The sequence below is a fragment of the Galendromus occidentalis genome, unplaced genomic scaffold (assembly GCF_000255335.2).
Source record: "Galendromus occidentalis unplaced genomic scaffold, Mocc_1.1 scf7180000076490, whole genome shotgun sequence".
Taxonomy (NCBI): Eukaryota; Metazoa; Arthropoda; class Arachnida; order Mesostigmata; family Phytoseiidae; genus Galendromus; species Galendromus occidentalis.
Window position 1 is genome coordinate 115,977 of NW_003804479.1, and position 22,804 is coordinate 138,780.

At 51.9% G+C, this 22,804-nt stretch overlaps 1 protein-coding gene across 1 annotated transcript in view; it reads left to right on the forward strand.

Moving 5' to 3' along the window:
- Nucleotides 1–207: 207 nt before the first annotated feature.
- The window catches only part of LOC100902338 (latrophilin Cirl-like), an 81,855-nt gene continuing 59,258 nt past the window's right edge, over nucleotides 208–22,804 (forward strand). Inside the window, exons 1-3 of the mRNA XM_029113250.1 lie at nucleotides 208–861; nucleotides 975–1,246; nucleotides 1,382–2,712. Of these exons, the coding sequence (XP_028969083.1) occupies nucleotides 208–861; nucleotides 975–1,246; nucleotides 1,382–2,712 (2,257 nt within the window). The remainder of the gene's footprint in view (nucleotides 862–974; nucleotides 1,247–1,381; nucleotides 2,713–22,804) is intronic.

Consider the following 22,804-nt stretch of genomic DNA (forward strand, 5'->3'; position numbering starts at 1 on the left):
ATAGGAGGAGATTTCAATGCCCACATGGCCGAATTCGATGCCTCTCAAACATGAGAGGAGACCTCCTAAGAGAGTTTGCCAACGAGTATAGGCTCACAATATTGAACTTGTTCAGAAAAAGTGCCAGGGCGATCTTCAACAAAGGAAAAAAGACAGTTTTGGTACTACGTCCTCTGCAACGAGTCTGCTCACAAGAGAGTCATCTCAATGGAAGTGGATGAAGACAGAGTGCGAAGCACCCTGTCGGACCACAACCTAATTAGCATATCTATGAAAACGGAGAAAAAGATTCAAGAAGCGAGTCCCAAAAAGAGACACACAATCATAGACTATGACAAAGCAGCCAATCTCACGAGACACAGTCTCCGTGAAGCCTTAATTAAAGACTCGACTGTTAGCCATGAGATCTTGATGGAGAATATCAAGGCAAAAATATCAGAGAGTTCAAAAGCTATCACAATTAAAGGAAAGTATGCTCTGTGGAACAGAGAGATTGCTCACCTTGATAAAACTAAGCGAAACATCAGTAGAGAATGGCGTAAAGCAAGGAAATACGCAGCAGAGGATGCTGAAGAACTATTCCTAAAGTTCAGAGAAGCTCAGAGAGAGCTCTCGGAAAAAATCAGTTTGGAAATAGCTGCGGAGGACAGGAAAATGTATGATTACATAGTCCGATGTCCACGAAATCTTAGAGCTAAGCGTTTCTGGAACTATGTCAGGAAGTCCGACATGGTGACAAAAAAAGAACTTGCTATCAAAGACAAGAACGGCCTTGATGTCAAAGCCAGCAGAATCCGAAGTCATTTGACCGAGACGATCGAAGATCTTCTAGATGGACAAAAACAGAAGCAGTCAATGAGGGTGGATACAAACTGTCCCATCCTATCAAAAACTTCTCGATATCCTACGAAGATGTGAGGGGAGCTCTAGAAAGAGTGTCTCTCCACTCCTCGGCAGGACTTGATGGGATCCAGGGGCGAATACTCAAAAACCTAGGAGACGAAGGCTGTGAATATCTAGCTCGAGTCTACGATGCAATCGTTAAGGGAGAGGCGTTCCTACCCCGTGAATGGGCGGAGGCCAGGGTGGCTCTAATTGAGAAACCCAATAGTAAACAAGGGATCCTACATACGTATCGACCGTTGACTATATCGGCCCTCACGTATAGAATATTCACCAGAATTATAAACAAGAAAATCCAAAAATGGATAGTCAAACACAAAATACTGGGAGAAATGCAACATGGGTACAGAGACAAGCGTAGAGGCGATGATTGCCTCTTCATACTCACAAGCGCCATAGAAATGGCGAGAGCACAAAACAGAGGACTTCTAGCAACATTCCTAGACTAGCACTCGAGCATATGACAAAGTAATAGCAGAACAAAAGGACTCTGGGAAGTCCTGGAGGAAACACGGACTGCGGCTGAGGTCATAGAGCTACTGAAGCTACTATACAAAGAGAATACAGTTATTCTCAAAACAGAGAAAGGTGACTCGGACAGAGTCGCCACACCAGTAGGTCTAAGGCAGGGCTGCGCCCTATCGCCGACCCTATTTATCCTCTACATATCCGAGCTGGAAGAGCAACTACTCAAGTCCAGAAAAGGCTATGACGTGCGGATCTCAAAAAACATATTCCAACCAAATAGAATACAGAACAGGAAAATCCCTGGACTACTATTTGCGGATGATCTAGTGCTAATCGCACACACATGGTCAGACATGGAGAAACTTCTCCAAATCACGTCTACCTTCGGTGAGGAAAGAGGCCTCATATTCAATCCCGCCAAATCTGCGGTTCTAGAATTCAATCGGGTAGACGACACAACCGATAAGAACTTATTCATTCAGGGTAAGATAATCCCGAAGGAAAGAACTTACAAATACTTGGGCATACATCTAAGCACGGACGCAAACTATCTCGAGGACCAGGAAAAAATCTGGAAGGAGAAAACGCGCAAGGCACTATATCAACTACATGCTAAAGTGCTGTGGAAATTCAATCGCTTTGAAACGACGAAAATACAGTGGAAAGCCACATGCGTTCCAGCGCTAACGTACTGTAACACGGTAACCGTCATGTCGAATACTCTACGGAAAAACATAGAATCAGCCCAGAGACAAGCAGCAAGGTGGGCGCTAGGAGAACCAGCGTGCAACTTAGCCAATGAATTCTTGAAAGGAGAGCTAGGCTGGTCAACTTTCGAAGAGAGGGAAGCCAAGAGCAAAATCACATACTTCAAGCGCATACAAGAGATGCCCGACGAAAGATGGGCGAAACAAATGCTAACCATGATGAGCATCAACAATGCCAAAATCAAAGCCGTAGAGAGGATGAAAACGCTGTCATTGAAATATGACTGCGATAACATAGTGGTTAAACGATCGGAAGCAGGCGAAGCCTGCCTGAACACATTCAAAAAGAGTGTGGAAAAAAAGATCCGAGATTTAGTCCATCAAGAATGGAGAGACGGCATGAACAAAAAGTCCAGCCTCGCAAGGTATCGAAAACACAAACAACAATGCGGCACCATTGACCACATATACGACAATAGCAGAGGAAGTGTATTGCTCGCACAAGCCAGAGCCGGCTTCCTCAGAACCAGGAAATTCAGGTCAAGATTCGAAGAGATTGACCCGAGTTGCAGGATTTGTGGTCAGGAGGAAACTCTGGAGCACGTCCTGATGGCATGCCAAGAAAGGACATGCGGTGACGAAGAGATTCAAAAAAGGCTTGGGTTACATGAGGAGTCTGAAAGGCGAATCATTAACGATACTAAGCGGATTCTCGAGAGTTGGGAGAGAAGGGAGGCGAAGCCACCCACACCCCAGAAGTGAAGCGTCACATAGTCTCCAGCGATCGCGCCCCCGCAGTCGGGGTTTCTATTAGAAATGGAGCATAAATCAATCAATCAATCAATCAGGTTCCAAGTGCATCCGTGACGGGCGACAACTCGGTTTAGAATGTGCGCACAAATATAATACATAAGGTGCTCAGTCCGGTGGAGGAACGGAGAAAATCTCGCCGTGTGTTCAGACACGGACATTATCCCAAATATCCGCGTTCAAATTCGCTGGTGGCCCGATTTCCTGACCTGTATCGGGATATCGAGACAACGACCAGAGTCGGAGCATCGGAGAAGTGTCCAAGCGGGCACCCAGGAGTCTGCGGCGCGTGGAAACTCGGAGCTTCTTCTGAGAGCCCCTGGTTCTTTCGCAGTTGTCGGCGCGTAGTTGCGGCGGCTACAGCTGCAAAAGACGCCGCTACTTGTGCAACAGCAGCTACTGCTGATGCTGCTGTAATTACGAGCAAAAAGTAGGGAACAAACAAAAAAGTCCAGTTTTTTTATGACGAAGACCATGCAGCAAGTTAGTCGAGCCTCCAGGCAGGCTGGCGGGCGAACAAGCATCAACGCATCGTCAAATTATGACTCTCCCTTTTTCTTTCCTCCCTCTCCCTCGGGATCATCTGCAAAAATGAACGATTTGTAACGAGACACCTCTTCAGCTGTTGGTTTTTCCATCACCGGTCTCCTGGAATTTTCCGCTCTAGGTTGCTGAGAGCGTTTTTCCCGCATGTGAATCCTTTCACATCCTGTCACAATCCGGCAGGATTCCGGGAGCATCTGAACTAATTCGAATCCGAGTTGGAGCTCTCTCCTCGAAGAGCTCGGAATCCGCTTTCCCTCTCGTATCTGACGTCTCCGGAGTCGGGCCTTTTTTTTTTCGCAAATTGAGCTTGCCGAGTAAAATGCTGTCGACGACGGCGACGACTGTTGAATTGCGTCAGCTGGTTCTAAAAGCTCGAGACGTCGCATTGAATTACTTTCAGGCAGAAGCTGACAAGCGAAGTATAAGATAGACGAAGATTCGTACATACATATCTCCCTCTTCTCCTTCTCTCGTGCGTCCGACGTTTCCCGCCTTGCCTTTTGCCCTCCAGACAGTCAGTGAGACATCGGGGGCATCAGATACGAAGTTTAATGGACGCAAACTTCGGCGAGGCTCGAGAGGGAAACGATGGGGTCGAGGAGAGGACAGCGAGCGAGCGAGGCTTTTTCGTGTCGACCCGACGAACGATGTTAATTGGCGATAGAGTAAGTGAGGGTGTCCCCGTTGGCAGTTCGGATGGAAGATGCCCTTCGGCAAGTTTGCCGCCGAGCCACCTTGCCGGTCGCTCAGTTGTCGCTCGGTTGGCATGCGGATTGGCCAAGCCGAACCCCATGAGCGAGCTTGTCGTCTGGCAGCGTGAAAAACACGAATCGAACACGCTCTAATGGAGTGAGCCAGTTCGCTCGCATTCCCGACGCCTGTCTGGAAGCTCGAACAACATTCGGAGCGACCGAGCAGTCCGTGTTCTGCATGACGATTCCGTTCTCTGCGGCGGTTTCCTTCCCCTCAACTCCTTGATTCCCTCTCGCAGCCAATCGGAGCCGGGGGTTCGATGGTAAACCAAGCCTCGACCCTGTATTCAAAACCACGCGCGGCTAAGTTGATTATACTCGAGCCGGATCAAAGGTGGACGGTGCCCTCTCTCGACTTTAGCTCGAGCCTTCGGAAACCGGGTCCCGTGCCCAACGAAGATCGCCGGACAGCTTCTGAATGGAAAACGTAGCACGAGCAGAGGGTGGTGGAAGGACGAAGCTATCGGGAGAGTTTGTTTCGTAGTCAAGGCAGAATCTCCCGAACGCGGAATCAGAAAAACAAACTCGTTCCCAAATGAACCAACAGGAGGAACAGCCGGGAAATATCCACGGTCGAGCGAACGGCAGGTGGATTGAAACGTTGGAAACAAGCCCTTGAGAGCTCCTGAGCCCTCTTCACTCCTCGGGATCCTCTCGCCGACATACGCTCCGTATGGTAGCTACTTTCGTCTGGGGATCCGCCGATGAACGACGCCGGCTTTCAGCTGATCCAGGGGAACAGCAAACGGAGGAATGATCGATGAAACTGGAAGCTTGTGGTGGTGTTTTTAGTCTCGAGTGATAATGGTCGACGAAGGATTTGTGCCTCGCTGATTTTTCCGCAGCTCCCCCCCGAGTGGACTCGCGGGACTTCGGGAGCGATCGAGTCATTACCGACCGCTGTCGCTGACCACCGCTCCGGTCGTATCGATGTAGGAGATGCTGCCGGATCGCGATTTCCCGCGACGGCGTCGGTGCCAAAGCCGTTGGAATCGGTCGAGCTCGGTGAGATACTTGGCATACAGGAGTAATGAGGGAGATGAAGAACGAGAGGATTCACAGGAGGCGCTCGAGCTGAATAGTAATCAGTAATCAAACTTATCGATTGTCTGAACGAGGGACCGTAGCGGGGCCGAGAGCGAACGGGGAAGCGGAAGAATGGGAAATGGAGGAAACGCGGGGGAAAATGGGCGCGAGCCCGACCACCTTGTGTGTTATAGGAAGTTATTGTGAGTTCCGGCCTCGCGTCGACTCGAATAGCTCTGGGGAACATCCGGAACATTCGCGAACAAGGAAACAGACTCTCGCGCAATCTAGTCGAGTTAATAGAGGGCGAATTAATGTAAATTCAAGCTTTTTCTCTCTTTCACTCTCTCTCTCTCTCTTTCGTGGGTCGGCGATTGCGGCTGCCGCGCCGACACTGGAGACACTCGCATAGAAGACGGATACGGGCGGGACGAGACACAAGTGTTGCACGCACTACGTGCTGCCAATCAGCATGCCATTGTCGCGAGATCCTTGGGGACCTCGTCGGTCCTTATTGGCATCGCTCTATTCATTCATTCGCCCCTTCGTCCGTCCGTCCGCTCGCCCATTCGTTCGTTCGTTCGTCGGGGGCTCCGTTCCACGGCCCAGAGTAGCGGCACCAGCAGCTGCAGGAATAGAAGTGGAAGAGGAAGCATGCTGTCACACCGAGGACGCCTTGACGAGAGCTGTATGTGGAGTTCTTCTCCAATTTGGCTGCCTTGTCTCCGCGCTGAATGTCGCCCGCAACGACAATGTCGTGAATTTTCAGCAAGCAACACCCAGAATCGTTCATTAGCTAGTTCGTTGGGGACCAACGGAGAGTTTCTCCCGAACAATCCGAGCGATCATCCTGTTCCGAGAAGCTTCCATTCGAGAATCGATCAGTCGGGCGCCGTCCCTGTTCGTCCCGGATGAGGACGATTCTTACGTTGCTCGTCGATATGAATATATTGTCCTAAAATATGTAGGTTAGGCAAGCCAGGAGCCTGTCGGAATCGGAGTCGAGCACTGTGGAAAGAAATTTTGAAACATAGGGGCAATGACGTTCGCGACGACTCGACGAAAAGTCATTCGCCCGAAGATTTCAGTCGTTTCTGCCGCGGCTTCTGTCGGTGGTACTGGTAGTCGAGCGAGCAGGAGTCGAGCCGCTCTTCTAAATTTTTGACGGCGTCGAGTCAAGTCAAATCGAGCTGCCCGAGCGGCCGGCCGGACGGCCAGGGTGAGTCGGGTCGAGTCGAGCTGAACATAAGAGCCACATCGCTCGTTGGATTCGTCCGAAGTGGATGATAGCGTGGCGACGGTCATCGCGACTCAGCAGCGGCGACGGCGGCGGCAGATTCGTCGCCATGGTGGTGGCTCATAAAAAAATTCTACAGCGACTCGCAGTCAGTCAGATGCTCGTTCAGGAACAGGGAGAAAATGAGGAGAGTGGAAGTGCTCTGAGGGGACTTGAGATGGAAGATGAGGCTAGAGTCACCGCAGCCAGACTCCTGTCCTGCTTGAGTCAAATCCTCGACATCACAATTTTCCACAGAACTTCATCTCGATAGTAGCTCCTCTCGGAGCTGGGAGGGAAAAATTCATTCCGAACGAGCAATTAGGCGTCGGAAACGAGGACAAGAATTTGATTTCTCTTTCCGTCCAATCGCCGAACGAGGTGACCCCGCCCTCGAGAGTCTCGGGCGGAAGCTCGACCGGGTGAAACCTCGGCGATCGGAGGCTTTCTGAATACAAAGTACTACTATTCTCCTCGTGTATTGCCTCGCTTGGACATTACAACATTTGTCGTCGGAAGAAAAATCGCCCCTATTCCGAAGAAATTCCGAATTGAGAGTACCGTGGTCCGCCGAACAGCCCGGAACCTAGAGTCATTAAATTGATCCTGCCATGTTTTAATTACGCCACATCGACAGACAGAAACGAACGACGGAACGAACGAACCGGCGAGCGACCGGCATTTGGCGTCACGGGCAGACAGCCAGCCCCTCGTACGCTATTATGGCCACGGTGGCTTTACTCTGCCACCGATTGTATTTTCTCATTTTTTTCCTCTCCGTTCACTGATCAATAAATGACCGGCGACTCCCGCTGGGATTGCCATAGAGACAAACAGTGAAAATCCCGTCCAGCCAGCCAGTCAGTCAACTAACGACATAGACAGATGGATAGCCAGAGCCAAGAGCTACCGTCGAACGGGACACTATTTCAAGGTCCCGCGTCGAAGACATATGTGTTCCCTCCGTTTTTTTTTCTGTTTCTCGTTGGTCCCTCCGCTTTCGGACCGGACTGATTCCGCTGTTTGGAAGTTTGCCAATGGAACTCCGACCAATCAAAGTCGGTAGCAGACACTGCGACCGAGGAGCATAGCGAGCGAAAGGAAGGCGAAAAAACGGATACCGCGACCTGCGGCAATCGATCCGATGGGGCATCGAGTCGGTGGGCGCTTAGAGCTCGGTCGCTTACTAATTAAGGGTGATGTTCATCTATATATATAAAATTGAATGTCCACTTTTCTGTCATGGTCGCCTATTCTTGGAAACTAAAGGTAGCTTAGTCTTGGAATTTGTCGTGACGAGGCACGTAGTACCTGGGAAGGTTTTAAGCCTATCAGATCCGAGAAGAACGGACCCTTTTTCCGTCATTCAGTCATTTCGTGTTTCAAATTGCCTCTTGGGGGAGCTTCGTTATTTTTCGTTTCGCGCTCTTTCGTTTAACATCGTTATTTTTTGATGACATTCCATGAATTCGATCGGAATCGGACTCCGGAATAATCTCTGATCTCGCTCCTTTGGGAAGACATTAGCTGTCGGTGCCGTAGGTGCTCTTAAGGTTTGTGATGAGTCCAGCTCAGTCGGGATATCCGATGTCTAAGCTGAGACTCTAACAGTTTCTTTCGTGTTCTCTCCGAAGCGTCGAGGGGCTTTCGACGGTGTTGTCGGCCTGGCTGCAGCTTGACAAAATATGGCACTCGCGAGCGCGTTTGACAGAGGATGAGGATCGTCGAAATGCGAAACTGGAAGTAGACCGTTTGCGGCATTCGAGGACACGAGTTAATGAAACGAATGAGCGAAGACCTGCGCGCTTGGATGGGGTCCAATCTCATACTCTCCAAATCCATTCCGAGGAAACGGAGGACGAACGGGTGGAAAGATTGTTGGCTGATAGAGCCCGGCATGTTCAGGTCAGGCGTAGCATACATAATGATTTGAACCTTGCGGCTTTTGAGTATGACCCTGGTATAGATTACAGCAAGCATCGTGGTGTGAATATAGGAAGAATGGATCAGGTATGTTATTTCTGCCGAGCACTCAAATTTGCTAAAGAGACCCCAGGCATGTGCTGTGCGGGAGGAAAAGTCAAGTTGCCTGAATTGTGTCCGCCGCCTGAGCCCTTAGCGACATTAATATCTGGGAGCACGAATCAGTCAAGACATTTTTTGAAAAACATTCGAAAGTATAACTCATGTTTCCAAATGACATCATCCGGAGCGACGGAAATCATCCGAGACAATTATATGCCCACCTTCAAAGTGCAAGGTCAGGTATATCATCGCGCTGGGTCTCTTTTGCCGCTACCGGGGGCTGATCACCAATTCCTTCAGATTTATTTCATGGGCGACACAAACGAGCAAATCGATCAGAGGCGTCGTTTCAACAGTGGAACAATCCGTGAGATTGTTGCAGATTTACAGGACATGCTGCGTCGGCACAACGAATTAGTACGAGTGTTCAGATCTTCTCTTGAGCTCATGCCGACAGATGACTATGTGGTTGTTATCAAAAAATGTTAAATTGTTCTTTCTTGGTGAATTTTTATCAAGTGGTGAACAGGGGCGCGGCTCAGCGCGCGGGTCGCGCTGTGCATATCCATTATGAACCGACGATTGAATCAACTCGGATTGTTCGCAACTGATAGATCAGGAAATAGAATTTCTGATCCTGATATTGACCGCGGAAGGAACTACAATGACTCATGATTTAGCCTTATTCGTGGAAACCAATCTCCCCGAAATTGTTACCGGAACAACGTGATGTTCACGATACGCTCGAGGAAGCAATTAGGATGCGTGAAGGAAGGTTCTATTTTCTAGATGCACAAGGGGGGACAGAAGAAACCTCCTTTTTATCGCTTCGCTTGGCGAGAATTCGATCTCAGGGTAGGCTTGCACTAGCAATGGCTTCATCTGGTATAGCGTAAAAAAGCTATACGTATTTAATCGTTTAGAATAGGTCATATGAAGACTAGGTCCCTGTTCCGACGCTTTTTTTTTATCGTTGTCATTTGTGAGGGATTCTTTGACTTATGTAGTCTGTTCTTATAAATTGTTCCTTCTTGGTGAATTTTTATCAAGTGGTGCACAGGGGCGCGGCACAGCGCGCGGGTCGCGCTAGTTTATTTATATGTAGATGACAGAATTCTCTCCCAGAGCATCTCCGGTGCCATCGATGAATTAATTGCCCGTTCAGGATGGAAATGACGACAACAACATGAGCAACAACGATCTCACTAGGAGCGTCGACGACAAAAAAAATCGGACCCTCGTCGTTGTCGACGTCGTAAATTGGACTTATGTCGACTCGAGGGACATGAATAGCGACGTGAGCGGTCGTCGAGAACGAGCGTCGACGTCGCCGGAAAAAAATTCGCGACGTAAATTCCAGTCTCCTAGGCTGGAAATTGGCCTGCTGGTCTCTTCTATGAATTTCTCGTCCCGCTGTTTATGCTTCTGCCGCTTCTGCTTCTTTGTTGTTGTTGTTGTTTGTCAAGACACGGGTAGTGGAAGGAGGAACACGGTGGAAGAAAAACAGCAGCTGCAGAAAAACTGGCTGGCGGACCATAAAATTCGTGCGTGTACGCGCAAAGTAAGTTGAGCATCTGAGCACCCCGCTGATGGCGGTGACGCTCGGTGATGGTAAGCCGCTTGGCAAACGGGCTGCAGGATAGCTTCGCTCCCGGCACGCCAAACGGCTTCTGCCGGCCGCCGGCCGGCTGGTCAGCCGCTCGCTTGGTCGGTCGCTCGTCTGGCGGGCAGAAGCGACGAGTTTGCCGTTTGGCAATTACATCCATCGGAGTAGGACAATCGTCTCACGCAGCCCGAGCGAGCGTACCGAGCGACCCAGCGGCTGCCTGACCAAGTGACGGAGGAAAGACGACAACTAAGGTAACTGTGTTGTCCCCAATTCACAGTCGTCGTTGACAGATCGGACCAAGCGACGAAGACAGACGAAAGGAAGGACAAACGAACTGACCGGCCGGCGAAAGGGACGGCCGGAAGACGACGCCGTTGCCGAAAAGCGAGATAACTAAAGCGGTTACGTACCCGAAGCCCGGGCCGACGGAAACTAGCAGAGCCAGAACCGGGAGATTTCTCGCTGCGGCTGAAACCGACAGGGCTTTCATCTCGAGTAGAAAATTCATTCTGGCGGCACGTTAATGTTGAATGCATTTAGAAACGAGGATGAGAAGAAGAGGAACTAATTGTCTTTTCAAAAACTTCTGCAGTAGCGCTGTTGTTGCCGCCACTTCGGTGGTTGTTGTAACACCTCTCTAATGAGCTGCGAAAAAAGACACTTATCGTTTGATGAACTCGCGCTTTTTCTTCTAAGATTGCTCCTTGACGGGTCATCTGTGCCTCTAGAGCTCAGTAGCTCTTTCATTTTTTATTCCGGAGCTCGGATTATCCAGAATGGGAACGCGGATAGCACTTGAAACGGAAAAGTCGACGGTCATTACTGGTTCACGATACGCGACAGCTGTCGGATACTTTTTCCGGGGAGCCTTGAGAGACTCGAGACCTTCTGGGGCAAAAAGCTACTTTCGAAAGAATGAAATGAATACCGTCACCGCTTGTCTGCTCAGTCAGAGACCAGCGGCCCGCCATAAATTAGAAACTACCTTCTGATCTTTGATTTTCTTTTCTTCATGATGTGACACGATTACGATTCGTGGGCGCCCGTCAAAATCTATTCCGAGCGGTCCCCCGTTCTGGGACTTCTCGTTAATTCCTGTCGTCGCGTCGTAGTTCTCGGACGCAGATTTTCACCGCCCTCGGCGAACTTGTGGGAATTATTTCCCGATGCCAATCCGCGACAACAAAGCGAACCGCTTGCGAAATTGCGAATCAGATCCCTCCGGTTTAGTCGAAGCGGTCGCCCTTCAGGACAATTGGACAGCCGCAGCTCTCCGGACAGACAAACGGTATCGGCTCGGCGACGAGCTTGCCCACGGAGCCACGAAGCGACGTAGATTGACGAAGAGCTAAAGGGCAATTAACATTTCGTGGTTTACTAGCGCGGCTCGTTTGTTACCGCTTGGTCAGAAGTAGTTTCGCCCACGGTCTTTTGCTCGTCGATCCGCTCGCTCACCATCGGCGCAGGGCTTTTCAGACAGGTGTGCGCTCACGTGTTTAAATCTGTTTGTATTCGAGTCCGTGTGCGCGGAATAGGCAGACGGGCAAAGGCATCGGGGTGGGCAGGAGGAAAAGCATTTTTACACGAGACGAAACAACGAGCCCAAATTAATTGCCGCTCATTTGGCGGTGCACGCGGCACCGTTCACTCGGTCCGGTTGATGATCACCTCACCTTCAACGATTGGTCAAGCTTAGAACTGAATGCGTTGCACGGTCCGAGACGAGGCCGCCGCCGCGGACGACGTCAACGACGAGAAATGGTGAACTCCAACAACACATTAGAGGGAGGTACGCAATTCCGTCGTGCACGGTGGCGCCCAGGTCGAAGGCTCCCTAAGCAGCGAGTACGATATGCTCTACGGCCGGGCCACGCTCGCGACTGCCGGTGGTGGTGGTGGCGGCGGCGGCGGGATTGTGGCACGACTCTTCTGCTATCAAATAAATCCGGTCCCCTGTTGAACATTCATCTGAAATTTGGGGCTCGGAATACCTCACAGGGGAGAGATTGCCGTAGCTGCCCGCACTGCTGCCGTTGTCGGTGGCGTCGTTGTTGTTGTTGCCCGTATTTATTGCACAAACAGCAGGAGACAGCAACATCCACAAGAGAAACCCTCAACCCGCGGGGAAGACGGGAAACGCCGTGGCTTACGACCGAGCCAAAGCCACGTACGCCGAGTTCGCTAAGGTGAAAACATTGAGAGCCATCAAAGACCAACACGAGAACTCGGCACCCGGCCGCTTTGTGGGCAAGTTTGAAAAATGCCACCTTTGTGGTTCTGTGTGAATGCTCCATTGGAGATGCAATGACCAAGTGTTGCCTCAGAGGAGGCATACGCTGCAAACGTCTGGGAAACCATCCATGCCGAGGGCTTACGCGAGCCCCCAAAGAATTCAACAGCTCTTCGGGAGCGCCGCTTCTCGGATTGAGTGAGAAACCTCCGCAAGCGTTCTCAATGGCACCTCGTACGACGGTCGTTCGAAGACTTCGGAATCGATTCAATTCCACGACTGAATCAAAGGCGTGCCCGTCGGAACGCTGGCTGGTGGAAAACTTGAAGTTTAGCGCGAGGCTCTAAATCGGGAAGTTCGCGCCAAACAGATTCTCTCGCGCCAGAATTCGAGTGCCGCGCGGAATCGATTGGTTCTGACAAAATTCTGTTTGGCACCGCTTCAACGCGGCGACGGTATGAATTCTGCAACGGAAACAGTCGGGTCGCGGGAGCTCGGTAACTTCCTGAAATCTCCGCCTGCACTCCTCTTGTCTCGGTTCCCAGAGTTTTTGAGGGAATCCAAATTGAGAAATGCTACGAAAGTCTCCCATTCAATTCTTTGTCGCTGATGTTGTCATTGGGGTCTGAGGACGTCGACGACTCCGACGTGGCTGCTTTCGCTTTTAAAGTGTGTAATCGTGTCCTTCGAGTCTTCAAAGTTTCCAAAGTGTCTTCGGAGCAATCGAATTTCGGCGGGCTTACAAATATAAGCAGCAACGAGTATAAAAAGAATCGATGGGAACGTTTTTCGTCTCGGCGGACGCAACCGTCCGAGGGTCGGGATTGATCGAAATGACGGGCGGCGGGTAGTCGGCGGGAGCTGGGAACAGAGAAGGGTTTCGCTTTGTCCTGTCTCTTTTTCTGTCTATCCAGCCGCTGCCACCGCAACTATCGCCGCAGTCGTCGTCGGAGGGTAGACAAACAGACAGCTCGTCGGGACGCATCAAGAATAGTAATATCATTTTAAGAACGCTTTCTTCGTCAACGGAGCTACGTCGATGACGACGGAGTGGCGGAGAATTCTCCGAGTTCACTTCGAGTCCGACCTTTCCAGCGAGGACGTGATTCGGTCTTTCGGTCAGGCTTTCTATTGGTGGATCTATCGCTCACTCAGTCCGTCCGTCAGTCAGTCGTCGCGGAGTCGACTCTTGATTCTGCTGTCCGATATACAGCACCGCGAGGTTGACGACGACCACGAAACCGCTGCCGTCGAGCTGACGACGACGAAAATCTAGCCGCCGCCGACGACGACAACGACGAGCTTGTTGAAATCGATTTTAATAAGTATGCAAATCTTGATCTCTACACGGACGCTGCTCGCGGCTCGTTTCTTCGCCCGTCGCTCTCCCGCTAACTGACTGGGTGTCGGGGACATGGGCATGGAGTGGGTCCATCGTCGACGTCGTCGTCTACGCCACCTCCACTTCTACGAATCTCAAAGATAAGCTGTCTCACTGGAAATTTCATTTGGACGCAGAGTTTTGCACGCTCCGGCCGCAATCAGAGCCAGGTATTCGCGGCGAGACGAACGGGCAGCTCTTCTCGGGGGCTCATTGCTACACATTCAGCCGAGAGGACAGGCCTACCCACCCACCAGTGAATGGGAACGGCGAGCAGTAGCTAAGCTAGATTAGAAGATTAAGCATGGATTCCCAGCAGGGCTGAAGCTCCATGGCCTTAATATGACATCACCAGCGGGAGAAGCGGGGGCGGTGGCTATGGTGGGCGAGCTCGCCACTGTCGGTCTTCGTCGTTGAACGACACTATCCGCTGCCGCGTAACGTCTATGGCCGTGGTCTCTTGAACGTCACCCTCCCTAGCACTCTCCTCTATCGCCGATCCCGGGAATAGAGGATCCGGGAACAAATACTTCCATAGAGGCGTGGGGCTGAGCGAATATGTAAGCTAAGCCCAGGCTTACCCTTCATCACCTACAGCGGCTGGCGAACAAATCGCCCTCTCTTGGGGAGGGGGGCGAAAAAGAGGGCAAAGAGCTTCCAGTACAGAGAAAATTATTAGGGGCAATGAGGTAAATACATCGGAGTCTACAAGCGACGGAATCGTCCGAGGTCAGACTCCGACTTCGACCCAGGCGGCAGCTCGGGAAAATCGATGGTTCGTCCATGATTCGGGGTTGGCCGCGAAGGTGGCGGGAACGTTGTCGACGAACCTAAGCGCGAGATTGTGGATCCCGGCCTGACCGCACAAAAGTTGGAAACACAGCTGAGGACGATGGATGTTGGGGAGCGCTGGAGAACACTGCTAATAATCGGTTTTCTACAAGCGACCGAGTGGTGCTGGCGAGGTCAAGCATGTGTACGCTCACACACGGTATGGAAGAGCGCTCTACATGCCAGTCTCGCGGAAATTGCGATGGAACGAGGGTACGCATACGCCGCGTGCTGTCCCTTATGAGTGAGTGTTGCTGTTTTGCGTGACGCTTCCGCTTCCAGGGATTCCTGCGATTTCGCTCTCGCAGCCTAGCTTTCAACGGCGACTAAGCGATGCTCGAGACGTCGCACGTCCATATTAGGACCTTCATCCCTTCTGTTCATTCACGCGACGAATCCTCCGCCCGAATTCAATATCAATGAAGGGCTTCCCGCGGAAAGCGTTTGAAATTATTCGAGAGCTGCTCCTATCAATCGACGGCGCGGCGGCTCGAGCCTTGGAGCTCCCGACGAATTCGTTCTTCGATCGCTGAATCAGTGAACGTTGATGGAGAATTCAGAGCGATGCTCCTAATGCACTTCAGTTATCTACCGGGGTCGTGATTCGGTAGTGCTCGGATCGAATGACCGACGGATTGATTCGTCGGTCTCTCGGCTCCGCTGTCTTGAGAGCTTTGTCCGCTGTCAACAAATGGATCAGATATCCGTTCGCTTACCCCGACTGTGGAAGTTCCGGAAAATTCGCTAATTGCTGATAATCTTCAGAGTAGAGATCAGCTCGTCAAACGAATGCCTCGCGATATCCGGAGACGCGTAGTGTACAGTTCATCATCCACGTGAGAGAAGTTCATCGCCTCGGCTGAACGAACGCGGAGCGGAGTTGAGCAGGTGACTCCCATCGCAATTTCGAGGTTTCGGCGATTTTTTTCTTCTCGATTGTCGACAGCAGCAGGAAATTCGTGAACGACAAACGAACCAGAAGGAAGCGTATGATCAGCTGGAAAGTCGAAGATCCAGGCCGCCGATATGCTATGCAGATAGAATGGATCATCGCTGTCGTGTATTCGATGAATGACCGAAAATTCGGCCGAAAATCTTCTGCAGTCGGCGGAGCGTTTGGTCGCCGGCCGGCCGGCCGGCTGACCGGTCGGTCGGCAGCTCGCAAAAAGATGGCGTGTAGTAATTTCAACTTTTTCGCTGCCGACGATTCTCGCGTTGGTTTATTTCCCGACTCTGTTCGCCGCGTTTTCTGTGACCGGACGGTCGCCGGGCGAACACCGAGCAGACGAGCATTCCTCCAGACGACAACGAGCAAGAAAAAGATGGTATATCCATTCAGTTTTGAGGCGGGGAATTTCGGAGTCGTCGATGTTATTGGCCCAATGAATCAATCAATTAATTGACTTGGCCAGTAGCTTGGGCAGCTCAAATAAGCTTCAATATTACTACCGATTACGAGCCCTGAGTTGATGATGGTGCACGGATGTAGCAAGCGAACGATGAAACGAAATCATTACGGTGACGGACAGTGGCAGCAACACACACCGACAGACGGGTGTTACCGCTGCGAGGCGACGACGACGACGACGAGTAGAAGAAGAAATTTCCTCTTCTAATTCCGATCGTCCGACATGAGCCACACCAGAAATGGGCCATGTACACAGTACCATATCGCTATTACACTCGCAATCGCATTCGATGGGTCCGGGATGGGCCGATCGTAAACGCGAGAAAATATTACGTCTGTACCTTTGTTCCGAAGCCGAAACACGGAGAGCTGATATATTGAAGCGCGAAGTTTGAATTCTCGTTGTTCCCTCAGTTCGCTGACGGGCGGAGCATTCGTTTGGATTTGCGTGTCACTGACTGGAACTGGTTGTCGCCGCCGCTTTCAACAGCAGCGACTTCAAGTTCCTTCTTCTTCTGGACTGATTGTCGCCAAAATAAGCGTTATCGTCTTCGTGGTCCTTAGGAGCACTTGGTTTTCTCATTGGCTCGTTGACCAGTCGCTCCACTGGATCGTCCGTCCGACCGTTTATTCGTTCGTTTGTTCGTGCTCAGCGACTGTCTTCGTCGGCTTCGTAGTCGCGGCCGCGGTCGGCATGGGTTTTGAAGACTCGTTATCAGTTCCTAGGATCGCCAGTGGTGATTCGGATGGTAGGAATTCAGACTCCGAGCCGAGATGTTCCTTTGCTCCGTCCCGAATGATGCGCGCTCCGTGTTTCTTCTGAGATTTCGAACATGGAGCTTCACCGCCCCAAGATACCCCCATGGAGTTGATTCCAATCGGCTGCAAAGTCGAAGATCCAGGCCGTTGGGCCTAATCATTTATTATATTCCACATATATGTTCCTCCGATTTATGTCCGACTCCGTGATTTCCATCGTATCCTACTATATGTTTTTTCTCCGGTGGCTCGCGATCGGAGTCGGCTAGGTTGCGTCGACGGGAGATCCGTGATCCCTTCGAAGGCCAATAAATTTCATGCGAGCGCCACGCGGATAGACGAATCCATTCTTTTGTTTACTACTTGTTGAAAGTTGAAAAGCGGTTTCAGCGCGGAGACGAACCCCTCACAAGTATTCGTTGTCGACTCCTCGCTTCGTTTTCTGAGATGATGATGGCGATGAAGAGTAGCTCGAGAATAGTTGGGGAAGGAGGAAGATGATGAGTTTGTTCGTCCGTTCGTCCGTCGGTCGATCCAAGAAGTCGTTGAACAAAAAAAAAAGCAATGAGCCGTTGCTGTCGCTCAAGCCGTTCGAGACTCTTGAATAGAGTTCCAGCCAAGGAGCCAACCTCGGGCAGCCGGCTAATTGTCCATGAAGTCGGGGCCTTTTCTCGTATTTTTCTGGCACTCTTTTTCAAACAGCCTGCAGCAACAGAGCAAACAAGCGTCCGTGTCTCCGTCGTCGGCGGCCTTGTTCAAGTGGCAACAACTTCAACTACGTCGACGACGACGACAAGAACACTCGCTACTAGTACAAGATAATCGAACGAGCGGATCTGCGTTGCGCAGGCCTGTTGGTTCCTTCGGTTCGAGATGTCTGTCGGCGTGCATGCTCGTTCGTGCGTATGCGAGTATCGTCTAGACTAGACATCCAGTCGAATCCTTCCCATGGCCGGGAAGGTGCACCGACAGCCTGGAACGCGGGCGAGGGAAGAGGGAAGAAGCACGACACATGCATCAATGTCACGAATATTCAATTGCAAGTGACATCCACGCACCCACCTGCCGGTGATCCATCGCTACGCGAACCTCGTGTATAGCAGAACCAGTTGCATCAGCGGCTGCATTGGCAGCCGATATGCGCTCGAGAAATGCGCGAGTTTCCACGATGATAGCGGCGGAGAGCTCCTGAAGTTCGGAGCGAAATGACGAACTCGAGCTCAGTCGGATCGAATGCAGGAGTTTTCCTTTACCTGGGTCCGGCAGATAATCTCTGATCCTCCCATTTCATCCCAATCTCATCTCTCGTGGATTAGATTTTCATTCAGAGAACGTTCCGGATCTGACAAGTTTTTTTCCCTCCTTCCAGGTACGCTCCGTTCTCCTTCTTCGATTGGCTGTGGAGCCGGCATAGATATCCTGGTATTGTCGAGACGGGGAACATAGACTCAAATCCAGGACGCGGTTGTCGAGACAGGAATTTTCCGAGGGTATCAGCGGAACCAGAAAGAAAAATGCTGTTCAAATAGCCAATGTGGCTGACGGAAGTATTTATAGTGATGTTGTTGTATCGCCGGGACGCAATGTTGTCGTAGAGATCCGCCGAGTGAAGCGAAGCAATGATAATAAGGTCCACGAGAATGTGGGGAGCTCTGAAAATGTTTCCGCATCTTCCTCCGTCGCTCCGGGGACGGTTTGCGGGACGGGGAGACAACGAACGATGACGTGGACGTTGTCGCCGGAACAGGAAGAAAACCCGAGAAGCCGAATGGCGTGCTCGGCCGCTCCGTGACGGAGACCGCTTGCGACAAGCTGGGAGATGAAGGAAGCGAGACTGCCGAGCGATAGGGGGAGAATACAGAGTGGAGAGATACGTTGGATCTCGTTCGAGCCTCAACTGCTTCTGCTGCTGCTGCCGTGGCGCGGACGAAAGCCTCATGGAGGGACGTGCGGGCAGACATCAGGAACGCTGTCGCCGACGCTGCCGCCGCCATCACGGACGAGGGCGGAAAAGAGACAGATCGAGTTCATCATGATGCGTCAGCACATTCCGACACTATCGGCCAGCGTGTCAGACGCATTTTGTTGAGGCGAGAGCCGATGCCTCGGCGGTCGTCATCACCCACCTCCGGGAGGACATGGTCATCAGCATCATCGTCTCCGAGATTATGGTCATCAATGGAAGGAAAAATCGGAAAATATTTCACTTGGGGTTTCGCGGAACACTTCTGCTTGAGCGAGTTGAAAAACGCGGCGTGGCGGCTCGAACGACAGGGAGTAGCCGGCCAAGAGAGGCTATGTACCCCTCGCGTTTCTAATGCACCCGAGAGCTTCCCGCCGGAATTTCGGTCATGCGCAGCTGCGCGGGCGCGGAGGATTCTTGAATTTTTTTTCTTCTCCTCTGTCAACACCTAACTCAATATCCTTCCGGGTCGGCAGTTGTTGGGCTGCTGCTTGTCGAGCTCGGCATTCGCCGCAGTTGCCGGCCAACGCCTCGCGGATGTCCTCCGTTGAATTGACGCCGGCGAGCGCTCCAAGGTGGGAGATTGTATTGTGTGCCGAGTGAACTACGTCAGGAGACTCCTTTCTTTTTTTTCCGGCCGGGTTCGAGTACCGCCTCCACCCTCCTGGTCTCGATTGGTCGGACCGCTTCTTTTTCTACCCCGGTCTCTTCACCGGAATCCGCATTAGAATTGTAAACTTTGTTTAGTCGTTTGGCCGGACGGAAGGACTAGCGAACGGTCGAACGATTGCTCGCTCCCCAAGTCTTTCGGGTCCTTCGGGAGAGGAGTTCGCCGCGTAGCCTTCGCCCATTCATATTGGCTCGTTCCTGGCAGCGCTCGAGGAGTTGTCAACCTCCGTGTCCATGATTTTTCGGATGCGGGAGAGAGGGAATGCGAGAACAATCGAGCGCATGAAGTGACGATTGGGGAGAAATAGGTGTTTGATATATACTCTGCTCCCGGACGGCCGTGGGTAAACCATCGGTCCATCGTTGGTCCACTCACTCGTCATTGGTCGCCGGCAAGCGTCTATTTGTCTCCGTTGCTTTTTGCTGCGATGCAATGATGGAATTTATGCAGATGCTGTTTGACCGAGACAAACACCGAGGGAGACGACGGAGAGCAGAGGGAGAGGTCGAGGTAGGGACGGAGGACCGAGTTTTGCCGGAGAAAATGGAACCAACCCGAGGCTGGGGGTAGACAGTCCTTTATTTCCTCTCGAGAGACCTGGGCTAGTTGCTTCCTGTCCCTTCTCCCGAAGCTGGTCCTATACGCGTTCTCCCAGTCGGTCCGATTCCTCGTTCTCCTGGTCACCTGACCGCTCCCACTTTATTCGACTCCTCCGAATCCCCTGCTCCATGGGTCTCGGAAGGTTTTTCCCCGTTCGTTGCTTCCCTCGATTATCCACGGTGAGCCTGACGCACGCAGTCTCACGGAGTCGGATTGAAGCTGCACGCTCGGTTAGCTACGTGGCGCATTCATGGTGTCCGCCCGGATGACCAGATGTGCTGCTGCATGGCAAGCAATGCGTGTTGCGATGGTAGACGGGCTGCCAGGCTCAATCCCCTGCCGCAACAGCTTTCCCGGTCACCGGATAACGTATCGATTCATCGATACGATTGACGGAAGGACGTCCAATGCAATGCCTTTGCTTCTCTCGAGCCCGCTCCGCTTGTTCTTTTCGTTTCGGTCGTCGTCGGTCGTACCGAGAGCACGGACGCAGAAAGGAGCCTATCTACTTTGAGGAATTGAAATCTCGTCCGTAGACGACCTTGCCCCTCCGTCCCCCTCCCCCTCCGTCCCTCCATCTCTTGCCTTTGCTGGTCTTCCGCCAAGGACTTCGACGATTAGGGACGGAAGGCAGGGGGAGCCTTGCGAGGCGCCTCGTGCCCGGAGAAAGAGCCTGCGATGAGATGCCGGAGGCGTGTCGATAAGGAATGAATCTTTCGCGACTGAAGGACAGACCCGCGGAACGAGAGACATCCTGTTTCGTATCGAAAGGCGGATTGTAACATCCGGTGGAGCTCTAAATAGGATTCCGATAGAATATGAAGAATCCTTTTATATTTAAAGTGTCTTCGTACGGCATCCCCAGCTTCAAGGGAGATCGAACGGAGAGTTGGAATAGGGGAACAGCGCTTCGAAGCACTGAGGAAACTGTGAATTGAACGAGTGAGAGCCGGGGAAATACCAATAGGAGTCGTCTCGCTCGTGCAGGGACTTCTCGTGAGGGGACGACAGAGCAGAAATAAAGCGGAAAGCTCAAGGAGAACCTAGATACTTCTGCAACAAGACCGGCGACAAGAAGAGACGCGGAGGGATTTCGCTGGAAGGATGTCTCGGGATCGAAGGAATAGATGAAGAATCAGTCCCGAAAAATTGAGGGACGAGAGATGTGGGAAGATTTTGAGATCTCCCTTCTCCAAAAGTGAAGCGCGATTCGACCTCGGGAGCAACGGTCGGTCGGTCGGTCGGTCGGTCGGTTGCTCGCTTGATCTGGTTATCGCGAGCTATCGATCATCATAGCGGGCTGAGGAGAACGATAAAGAGAAAGGAAGAAAGAGAGATCAAGGAGAAGAACGACCCCGTCAGACGTGAGCCTGGCGAGGAAAAGAAGCTCGCAGACCTCCACAAACCAAAGAACTCGAGAAGAAATCCACTTACCGAGTTGCTCGCAAAAGCAGACAGCCTTGGAGGCGGGCAAGGCAAACAGGTCATAGAAAATATAATAATCTTCAATTTGTCAGAGCGCCTTCCCGGAGCATCTTCCCTCCAACTTCTCCTGCACAAGCGGCGGAGGGCAGGAAAGCGGCGGGAAAAGCTGCCGAGCTAATCTCGAGACTTGCCGGCATAGACAGACACCTTGGTCCTGAGGGAAATGATTTCGGCGGCCAGACAAAGGTCAGCCTTCCGCAGTCTGCAGCTAACCTCGCTCTTCCTTTCACGCGTTGCCGCCCCGTTTTTTGCGGTACCCCGCCGAAAGAGGTCGGGGGTGAGCGCACGGACCGTTGGATGAGACTCCTTGGACCAGTTTTAGGGAGAGGGGGCGGGGGCGACTCGCAAGCAAAGAGGCTTCATCGGTCATGTTTTCCATTTCCTGCGAGTGGCCGTACCGCTGCTCATGGAGGAGGTGGTAGTGGTGGTGGCGGCGGCATCGTCGGTGTTTTCCTCTTTCTCGAAAGCAAGCATTCAACCAACAGTCAGACAGCCAGCCCGCCGACGGAACAGGTTCACCGACGGGCCTGTTGCACTCGCCATACCTTTCTCTTTTTTGCTCTCGAGACCCCTTCGATTTCCCTGATTCGACCCTCGGACGCGCCCGTCTACTCGGCCCGGACTTCCTGAAGACTAAATTGAACTGCAGCGCTGCTCTCGGCCCCTCACAGAGATATGTGGTCCCTCAACATTTTTCTCCTCTGGAGACTAGGTCCTCCCTCTCACCCTCAAGTCCGAGTCGAAGGGCTGCCGTCGAAGGCTTGCCACATGTGTGTTATCAGTCAACTATTGTCCTCTGTGAGCTCTCCCTGGAGTCTACTTGGTGACATTGTGTCCTGGCTAGACAGTATGCCTGTTCTTCGGAAACTCAACCGCTCGACCGCGCTGTCCGGCTCGATTCGTGTGAAGGGCGAGATGAATGGCGCCCTTGGCTTCCATCCCGATATCGGGAGGCTAGAATCCAGGAGAAAAAATTATTCACGCGGCACTCTGTCGAGCTCATACCACCCGAGTCCTGACGTTATTCCTAACAATATTCCTTTCTGTTTTCAGGTATGTCTAATCTATTCGCAGCCGATGCAATCGCACGGGAAGGATACATCGATAGGGAACAAAAACTGGAGGAGGAGGTACGGGGAAACCAAGACGCTCCGCGAGGGACGACCCAAGCCGAGTCTCGAGCCAAAGTCTCTTGGAGAACGACGTAAATGGAACGGATCCTCCGATTAATCAGGCTGGGATCGAGGTCCGGAATCGTTCAGATGGAGACGATTAGATGCTTGGCCTACTGATCAAAGTGCCAGACCAAGCCTCCGGCCAAATGCTTGTGTACGGCCATCCCGGCAGATATTTGG